We start from the raw sequence: 10,496 nt of genomic DNA, 5'->3' as shown, positions 1-10,496 counted from the left end.
TTATCTTGACTCTACAATTATGTTAACTCTATGGGACTCTTGAAAGATACGTATGGGCAGACTGAAGCTTCAAGATTGTTAGCATGATGCAGCCATTAAATGCCCAGAAATGATTCAACATTTTAACTTGATAGTGTTTGGGTAGTATCGACTTTATTTCATAGGTTGTCAGTTTTTTATTAACATCATAGTTTATTAGCTTGAGGGTTTAATTTCTTCCCTCAACATGCAAACTAATATTGTAATAAAAAGGGAATTTTTCTCTTCAATATTAATGTTACAGAGTTCTCATAGCACTATGCTAATATCTCTTTTATAGCACTTATTTGTATGTTTTAAAGTGCCTTAATGATCCCTTTAGGTTGTTGGTGGAGTTTTCTTTTATAGAAGTAGAAATTTTGCTTTAGGTGCTCCATTAATAAAAATATGGTATCTCCAAGGTTTCTTTTTAAGAATTTCCATGATAAGCTTATAAACATTGGATTAAATAGAATGAGACTATTTGTTTTTCAGTTGCTAAGTCATGTCTGACTCTTTGTAACCCTACGGATTGCAACATGCCAGGTTCTTCGGCCCTCCACTATCCCCTGGAGTTTGCTCAAATTCATGTCCATTAAGTTGGTGACGATATCTAAGCATCTGATCCTCTGCTGCCCCTATCTCCTCCTGCCATCAATCTGGGTCCTGCCAGCATCAGGATCTCTTCCACTGAGTCAGCTATTCCCATCGGGTGGCCAAAGTATTGCAGTTTCAGCTTCAGCATCAATCCTTCCACTGAATATTTAGGGTTGATTTCCTTTAGGATTGACTGGCTTGATCTCCTTACAGTCAAAGGGACTCCCAAGAGTCTTCTCCAGGACAATTCAAAAGTATCAATTCTTTAGCGCTCAGCCTTCTCTGTGGTCCAACTCTCGTATCCATACATGACTACTGGAAAAACCATAGCTTTGACTAAACGGACCTTTGTTGGCCAAGTGATGTCTGTGCTTTTTAACATGCTGTCTGAGTTTGTCGTAGTTTTTCTTCCAAGTAGCATCTTTTAATTTCATGGCTGCAGTCACCATCTGCAGTGATGCTGAGGCCAAGAAAATAAAATCTGTCACTGCTTCCGTTTTTTTCCCTTCTATTCCTGATGCACGATCTCAAGTTTTTTAATGCTGAATTTCAAGCTAGCTTTAAAGAGGAGACTCTTTGACCTTCATCAAGAGGCTCTTTATCTTCCTCTTCACTTTCTGCCCTTAGATTAGTATCATCTGTATATCTGAGGTTGTTGACATTTCTCCTGGCAATCTTGATTCCCGCTTGTGATTCATCCAGCCCTGCATTTCACGTGATGTACTCTGCATAAAAGTTAAATAAGCAGGGTGACAATATACAGTCTTATTGTACTCCTTTCCTAATTTTGAACCAGTCAGTCTTTCCATGTTGGGTTCTAACTGTTGCTTCTTGAAACAAAAGTTTCAAAAAAAAAAAGAAAGAAACAAAAGTTTCAAACCCACATACAGGCTTCTCCGGAGACAAGTAAGGTAGTCTGGTACTTCCATCTCTTTAAGAATTTTCCAGTTTGTTGTGATTCACAAAGTCAAAGGCTTTAGTGAAGAAGTCAGTGTTCTTCTGGAACTCCCCTTCTCCATGATCCAATGAATGTTGGCAGTTTGGATCTCTGGTTCCTCTGCCTCTTCAAAACCTAGTCTATACATCTGGAAGTTCTCAGTTCACATGTGCTGAAGTCTAGCTTTAAGGATTTTGAGCATAACCTTGCTAGCGTGTGAAATGAGCACAGTTGTATGGTAGTTTGAACATTCTTTGGCATTGCCCTTCTTTGGGATTGGAATTAAAAGTGACCTTTTCCAGTCCTGTGGCCACTGTTGAGTTTTCCATATTTGCTGACATATTGCATGCAGCACTTTAACAGCATCGTATTTTAGGATTTGAAGTGGCTCAACTGGAATTCTGTCGCCTCCACTAGCTTTGTTCATAGTAATATTTCCTAAGGTCCATTTGACTTCACACTTCAGGATGTCTGGCTCTAGGTGAGTGACCACGCCATCATGGTTATCCAGGTTGTTAAGACCTTTTATGCATAGTTCTTTCTGCCCTTAGAAAAACATAAAGCTCAAGGCAAATATATCACTTCGTTTCAATCCAAGTCAGTTATCAATAGATTTAATTTGTAAAGAATTATTAAGGGGCAACTGCTTTATCACAGTTGGAGACTTATTAAAATAAAACAGATGTAAAGAATTTTTTATGTGTTTCTCAATTTTAAGTATTCACCTTTGAACAAGTCAGAACTTATATCAGTATCTAATTGTATAATCATTATTCCCATGGAAATTGTAGAGGTCACAAACTTCTCCCAATTTTTCCTGTTGTTTTAGCCATTAAACTTTTGGTGGAAATTTGGAGAAATATTCAATGAAAATATCTTCAACAAAGAGTGAAGAAAACTCTGGAGGGAATGTGGAACACTGAAAGGTGGGTTCAAACCTCAGCCATTAAGCCTCTTACCTTCTTTATCAGTAAAGATATCTGTAACTAATTCAGCATTGTATTAAAGAGGGAATTCCCTGCAGTCCAGTGGCTAGGATTGCTTCCACTGCTGGGGGCCTAGGTTCAATCCATGGTCAGGGAACCAAGATCCTACAAGCTGCAGGGTAAGGCAAAAAAAACAACCCCCTAAACAACCCAATATTGTATTAAACAAGATGATAGATTACAAAGAAAAAGGTTATAGAATAGTGCCCAACTCAAAGTTCTTAATTCTATGGCATTGGACATGATATTTTTTCCTAACTACTGATACTCATATAGCACCTTTAATCCAGATAATTCAGGATGCCAGGTCACTAAATGATGAGCAGAAACCTTAATGTTTACCAACATACTAAATGAAACAAAAGAATATAAAACAAACAAACAAAATTTTATCCTGAGAATATCCCATTCTAGCATTTGCCTTGCAAAGGGATACATTTCTGAGTTCAAATTCATCCTACATCAGTGCAGTTCAACATTTTTTAAGTGTCTAGATGTCACACAGGCAGTTATAGAAGACAAAATTTCTCACTTTCAGGAGGCACAGTCTAAAAGGGAAATATTAAAATGTAATGTGATGTTCGGTGCATGGAAAAATATATAATATCTGTAGGAACACAGATGAAGAAGGAGTTACAGTTGCTTGGTCTGAGGGGAGGGTAAGAAGCCTTAAGGAGTTATCTAGGGAAAGTGACATTTAAACCAGATCTAAAAGGAGTGGAAGTCAGCCAGATAGAACAGGCGGAGAAGGGCATTCACATGAAGGGAACAGCAAGTATACAAATTCATAGAGACAATTAGGAAGACAAAGAATGCAAACCACTGCAAAGAATGTGCGCAAAACAGGACTCTTCAAAGAAAATAGGCTAAGTTTTAGAGAAAATATTATTTGCTCCACAGAAATGATTTTCTGGGCTCTTTAAGACTAACCAGCCATCTTTTGTGGGTAAAATAATTTCACATACAAGAATGATAAAGAAAATTAGCTTTATTTATGTAAATTAGAAAAATTGATAGTAGTGTTAGAATTTGTCAAATGTTTTCATTCTGAACAATTTACAAGTGTATTTATATACAAACATAATAAAATAGAGTACATCACATTGTTTTTGCTTGACTCCACGTGTCTCTCTATTCTGAACATGCCCCTCTCACTTTGGGTTTTAATTTTTAATGGGGAAGTGCTTTGTTTTGACACAGTGTTTAATTCACACAGTATAACACTGAAGTGGAAGGAGAGTCAATGATCATCAACAATTAAAAAATACTTTTCAACCAAAATGACTTTATCATCAGATTTTTCTGTATTAAAATATGTTTCATGTTAAAAAAACATACTTTTATTCATTGATGATCTAAATTTGTACTAAATTTAACATTTATAGAAACCCATAGTTAATTAAAATATAGATATGAATTATATTAAACTCATTGGTATGAATGTTTGCCACAAATGAAAATGAAGAAAATTGTTAGGAACAGAGGTAAAAGAAAATCCATGGGAGAAATAGAAATGCCCTGGTTATATTTTAAATGATTAAAATGTCAATTTTCCAAACTCAATACAAATAAAACCAGTAGATCATAAAATGTCATGATATTTATAGATACCAAATCTTAAGTTACACTGTAGGACTGTAATTAATTTGTACTATTATATATATATTAGATACTTCTAAACCAAGTTTCCTAAATAGCTTTCCAGTCACTTACATTGTTTGAGAACTCCAAGAAAGTTTAATACAATTATTGAATAAGGCAGGATTTTAAATTAGCAATTGATACAATATAAATGCAGATAATTTATTTAGAGTCAAATCTATATCTGTCAATGTATTAAGTATATCATATGTATATGGACTGTTAGAAGAAATAAATTTTGTTTTTAAAGCAGTGGTTGGTTTTCTGAGTTTAATTCTTTAGCATTTTACTGATATTCCTGGCAAGAATTCTGACTGAGCTCTGTGGTTTTATTACATGAAAGAAAAAAAAACAAAACACACACACCACAAAAAGTAAGTTGGCTGTGACTTTCCAAAGTAAGCTATTTAAATTAAAATAAATAGCCAGACCTCAAGTGCACTTGTGTCTAAAATGTCACTTTTGCCCCCAAAGTGAAGGAAATGATCAAGTATTGTGTTAAGGTGCTTACTAGTTTAAAAAAAAGAAAAGAAAAATCACAGGAAGTTGGTCTTTAACTGGATGCTTGAACTCTTCCCAGAGTTATTAGTATGTTTAGATGTTGGTGTCTTGACTTTGACAGTTTCTTGATTGCCCTTTATAGCAGCTTCAAGGCGGGCTTTCAAGGCTGGAGAAGAAGCCATTACACTTTTAAAGACGGATGAGTACTGAGGGCCAATCTGCATGAGATTTTGCAAAGCAAAGTCATGGAGATTTCTCATTATGGAAGTTGCTGATCCCAGGGCATTCTCATCCAAAAGGAAGGAAATGAGGATGGGCAGAAGACAGGCCACAAGCTGAGAGCCTGGAAAGTAAACAAACTATGTAAGCCCTGGTTTCAGGGGTGTAAATGTTCCATACACACTTGATAGGAACCTATTTCGCCAACCTGAAGGGAAGCAGTTCTTCCGATCTCTTCTCCCAAATTGATACTAAGTAATATCAATACTTGGGGTTAACATCAACATCTGCCTTTCCGCAAGTGTGAAAATACAATATTAAGTGACTAATGGGATGTTTTATACTTTAAAGAACATTCAAGTTCTGACTTTGGACTAACTGTTGGTATGCATTCAGTGCTAGCACTTACGGTGCTGTTCCTCAGCAACGGCCACCAGTGCTTCCAGGACCTTTATGCCTTCTTGAAAGATCTGAAGCTCAGTAGTTTCTTCAGGTTTTCTCCTATCTATTTCCTGCAACTTTTCCACAATAGAGGATACTAAAGAGTAAATGTATGGATAGGAAACAGCTGGATTTGGATACTGAAAAATGGAAAGGAGGAGCTGATAGGTCTTGATTTGTACCTAGTCAGATAAAAGACAAAAAAAAGTATAAACCATAAATACAAATTTACATTAAAATGTAAGTTTTAATTAAAGTTTTAAAAGTTTAAAAATGTAAAGGAAAAAATTTTCCCACCGACCCCCCGTGCCCAAACTTAAAACTTATTTCTATTTTATCTTCAATTCTGGAAGTCCAAACACTAAATTCAAGCGTGCCTGCTAACAGTGGCTGTGACAGCTTGGAGTGGGAATAAAGTGGTTAATTTTTCTTTTTTTGACAGGTTTCTATTTTCCCCCTTTATGTGTCTTTCTGTAATACATATATATAAAAGAAAAGAACTTTGAAAAATATCTTGGAGATTTTGGAAAACGTTTTAGATGAAGAATCACATATATTTGATTCAATGAAGGTGTCAGGGAACTGTGTCTAGACTGTATTAATGATGTGTCACCACATATCACAGGCACGACTTTGAAACTGCTACATAAAGCTACTGTTAGGACAGAAGAATAAAAGATGACTACATCAGATATACAAATAATCATTGTGATGATATTTGAATAATTGTTTTTTTTCTGAGAGAAAACCTGGTTCCTGAATTTTAGAGTTTATCTATTTGTGATCATGTGCTACAAACTTATTCTGTAGCACCTAAAAACTTAGGAAATTAATCAAGCAAATAAAAGTATCAGAAAGGAATGGGATTAATTTGTATGTGCTGTTTTTGAAATCGGTCTCATTATTTTAGTCATATACTGAAGGCATGTGTTACAGTCTTCCTTTCCTTTCCCTTCTGAAAGGAAACCCACTGAAGTTCTAGGAATGTATCAATTTTAAGATGCCCCTATTTCAAATTTAGTTGGTGGTATTTTTAATATTTTCTTTATCTTTCTCTAACTAACTACATTCTATCCTCAGGGCCAAAAAACAAGACCATTATTATTTGACTTTAACCTAAGAATACAAATTAATCCAAACCTAAAAATAAAAGCTTTAGTCTGGTACTTTTTGTTGGAACCAACAAAATCACAAAAGTTTTTAGAAGCCTAAACGTATTCCTATTATAAACATCTGTCTTCTAAAGACACTTACCATAGGATCTTTTATCTCAAGAGTGGCCTTAAATTTCTCAATACAGCGCTTCTGAAGGCATGGGATCGTAGTTACTTCTGGACTTGTAGACAAAATAAATACTGTGATAGCGGTAAGCAGACTGACTTCATCAAGTTCTTGGTGTGTTCCATCTACTAAGGAGAAGTAATCAATGAAAAACAGATCCTGACACTGTCATATTTACTGTCTTATATATCTGTGAAACTTTCTCCAGTTTGGTAGTAACAATTTTGGGGGGCACCAAAGGGTTACAGACAATAAATAGTGACTTACTAAGAATCCTGGCAAATGATATAGCTTCAAAATGCACATTTTAAGTAATTCTAGAGTCAAAAATTACCAAAGTAATTATAATCTTCCCAAGTAAAGAGATCAGTAAATACATATATATATATATTTATTAGATATATGCATTTATTAGTTGTGTGACCTTGGATATTTAACCCGTCTTCAGTTTTCTCATCTGGAAAATGAGAGTAATAGTACTTAAGTTTGTAAGTTAAATGAGTTAATCCTCATATAGCATTCAGAATAGCATGTTGTACATAAATGCTCAAAATAAATTAACTATTATTTTCATCAGAGAGAAATACAGAGGTGCTTGGAAATGGTCTTTTCTTTGCTAAGTTTAAACTATTCATATTTTGATAATACATGTGTCAAGTGAAAATAACTTAGCATTTTGTTACATATACTATTTCGTAAGAGTACAGAAAAATGTGAAAATCTGTGTATGTCACAATCATTTAAAGGAATTTTCTACTAGATGTAATTTACCTTCATTTTCCAAAGTCATACTCTCATTAAATAATTTTAATAAACCTGCTGTGGAAAATCAATGTTATTTGAAAAGGCATGGAAAATGCAATTCATTAAATTGTGTAAGAATGGATTGCTACTTAGGAAGAAATTACATATACATATTCTTTGGTAACATTCACTCATCAAATATTGAAGAAACTTTTTATGTGCCAGCACTCTTTCTGGCCCTAGGAATGCAGTTTACAGAGAAGATGTACTACGTGCCAGGAAGTAAATAAAGAATTTAATTTCAACTAGTCACAAGGTCTATGGCAACCAGGAGTTGCTACATTGGGCAGTCAGAAGAAGGTTGGAGGAGATTAATACTTGAGTTGACACTTGCAACACGGTACTAATGAAGGCAAAATATTATAGATGAGAAGGAGATATATTTATAAGAATAATTTGGATAATTTTAAGGTAAAATAGGTGCAAGGCCAACATTTAAAATTATGAAAGCATTATTATAAGCACTTTATATTTAATCCTCACAGTAACATCATGAGGAAGGTATTCCTCATTTCCCCCATTTTATGGACAAGAAACTGAGGAATAGAAATTCAGTAATTTGCCAAAATCACACAGTTATTATTAAGGTGTTGAGTTTGATTCCAGAGAATATACTGTTACTTATAATGCCATAGTGTTTTCCATACAGCCAACTTATTTAGTCATTTACAGTGACTTGAAACTACAAGAGCTAGTCTATGTTGTATAAAAATGTCTTTTTATTCTCCGTAAATAATGCTCTCCTGGGTTCCTCTTCCCATTTCTTCTAAAATTTCCTTATTCTGCCACTCATGCCCCAATTCCCTTATGTGCTTAGTCTCTAGGTCATGTCCGACTCTTTGTGACCCCATGGAGGGTAGCCCGCCAGGCTCTTCTGTCCATGGGGATTCTCCAGGCAAGAATACTGGAGTGGGTTTCCACGCCCTTCTCCAGGGGGTCTTCCCAACTCAAGGATTGAACCCAGGTCTTCTGCATTGCAGGCAGATTCTTTTATCATCTGAGCCACCAGGGAAGCCCAAGAATACTGGAGTGGGTAGCCTATCCCTTCTCCAGGGGATCTTCCCAACGTAGGAATAGAAGTGGGGTCTCATGCATTGCAGGCAGATTCTTAGCAGCTGAGCTACCAGGAAAGCCCAATGTTCCTCTTAATTCTCTTTTACCTACAATAAGATGCAAGTTTCCCTTAACATTAGCTCTATGTGGTAAGGAATTGAGGCCTCCTGCTAACAGCCAGTGAGAGACTGAGGCCTCTTACCAACAGCCACAAGCCAGAAATGGGTTCTTTAGCTGTGACCCTGGCCATCATCTTAACAGTAACTTCATGAGACACCCTGAGACAGAACCACCCAGCTACACAGCTCCTCAGTTCCTAACCCTCCAACACTGTCAGATAACAAATGTTTGTTCTTTGAAGCACTAAGTTTTGGAGCAATCTGTTATGTTGTAAATGTTTTCCCTAGCACGATCAGCCCCTTCCTTATTTCTTCTCACTAACGAGTCCAAATCCTCCATGTCCTAACCTCATTCCCTGACAGACGACAGAAAACCATCTGTGTGCCTGTGCGTGAGATGAAAGAGGCAAGCTCAACCTAACAACCTACTCTTATTACTTTCCATCCTTACCTCCTGGTCTTCATATTGGCAGAGATTCATCCTTCTAAATGTGCTGTGAATTTTTGTTTCCTTTCTGCCTAGAAAAGGATGCTGCTTTCTTCCCTAATAGTTCCAACTACAACACTATCTCCACCTTTTCTCCCCATTAGCAGGACCCTCATCTGAAAAAAAAAAACAAACAAAAAACTTCCTTGACCCTGTATCCTCCTTCGCTTTCTTCCAGTCAAGAGAAGCCTGAACTTGATCCTTCCACTTCTTCTCATTTGTGCCTAAACACTGTAAGCATGCTCTCCAGAGTGTAATTTACACTGCTGCCTAGTCTCTAGTCATTAAAACTCTTTTCTTTGGCTTCTGTTACTGCATTATATTCAGAATCTCCTCCCATCTTGTTGCATAAACCCAAGTTAGGTGATTTCAACCATCCCATAGGTGGCACTGACAACTCCCAAATACATGCAGTCTAAAACCATCTCTAGCCAGACTTTCTTGAATCCCTGAGCACTTCATAGTTTGTTCCACTTGATTATCCTGTAGGCATTTCAAAATCAATTCACTCTCTTCCCCTGAAAACCCTCCCTTTGGTATTTCTGTTAAGAGCACCATGAATGCTCAGATCACCTTACCCTTTCAATTCCTATACCAAACTACCAGTAAATTCTATCACTTTGCTCCTATTTTAAGAAGAAACATGCCTATTAAAGGCATTCCAAATCATTAATCATGCCAAACCTTCCATCATCTGACCGTCACTATGTACTATCCAACTTCATCTCTACTCATTACCGTTCACTACCTTCTTACTCTTTCCCCTCAAACCCACATTCACTCATTGCACTATTGCTGTCCCCAAATATACCATACTACTTAAGTTTCCTGGTCTTGTATCAAAATGTGTGAGAATACATTTCTATGATGTCTGTCTGGAGAATGGAGAATACTTTCTTATCCTTTAAGAAACTCTTTCCAGAAATCTCTTCTGGTAGTTAGAGGGGTACCACTGAGCTCCCCTCCATAGGGGGAGGTCCTGCCCAGCTGTGAGGAGCATGGTCAACTCCCTCAGGCTGACCTCAGCCCCAGAGCTGCCTTGACTGACAGCACAGTCTTCAGGGGGCAGCCACATCTGAGCTGAAGTGCAAACACCGTTTTCCTTTGAAAGGCACTGACTGGCAATAGTCAGAGGACCCCCGCAGGTGTGCTGAGTTCTGTTGGACACTTGTACTGCAGTTTGACTTCTTTTGCCTAACACTGCTTTCCCCACTGCCTTCAAAGATTTTTGCTCGCCAAACTGCATCTCAGCATGCGCTTCCACAGAACCCTATACCGCAACACTGCCTGGTTCACTCAAACAGAACCATTCTAATTTTTTGCCAGTTGTCTCTATTCCATTATACTAGAAATGCAGTGATAAGTAAGTTATTACTGTTGCCTTCAGGAGTTTCTATGGTATTAATCACACC

At 36.7% G+C, this 10,496-nt stretch overlaps 1 protein-coding gene across 9 annotated transcripts in view; it reads right to left on the bottom strand.

Moving 5' to 3' along the window:
• Positions 1-2,362: 2,362 nt before the first annotated feature.
• The window catches only part of HEATR5A (HEAT repeat containing 5A), a 96,147-nt gene continuing 88,013 nt past the window's right edge, over positions 2,363-10,496 (bottom strand). For 7 of the 9 annotated variants that reach the window (XM_043489808.1, XM_043489803.1, XM_043489810.1 and 4 more), the window contains 3 exons: positions 6,595-6,749; positions 5,309-5,522; positions 3,512-5,023 (listed from right to left, as the gene is read on the bottom strand). In XM_043489808.1, the coding sequence (XP_043345743.1) occupies positions 4,716-5,023; positions 5,309-5,522; positions 6,595-6,749 (677 nt within the window). In that variant the 3' untranslated portion in view covers positions 3,512-4,715. Of the gene's footprint in view, positions 2,479-3,511; positions 5,024-5,308; positions 5,523-6,594; positions 6,750-10,496 lie in introns of those variants that run through there. The other 2 variants (XM_043489807.1, XM_043489811.1) reach the window with 2 other exon arrangements.

This window comes from Cervus canadensis, chromosome 17 (genome assembly GCF_019320065.1).
Source record: "Cervus canadensis isolate Bull #8, Minnesota chromosome 17, ASM1932006v1, whole genome shotgun sequence".
Taxonomy (NCBI): domain Eukaryota; kingdom Metazoa; phylum Chordata; class Mammalia; order Artiodactyla; family Cervidae; genus Cervus; species Cervus canadensis.
Note: the sequence above shows the minus strand (reverse complement) of the source record. Positions and strands in the feature narration are given on the sequence as shown.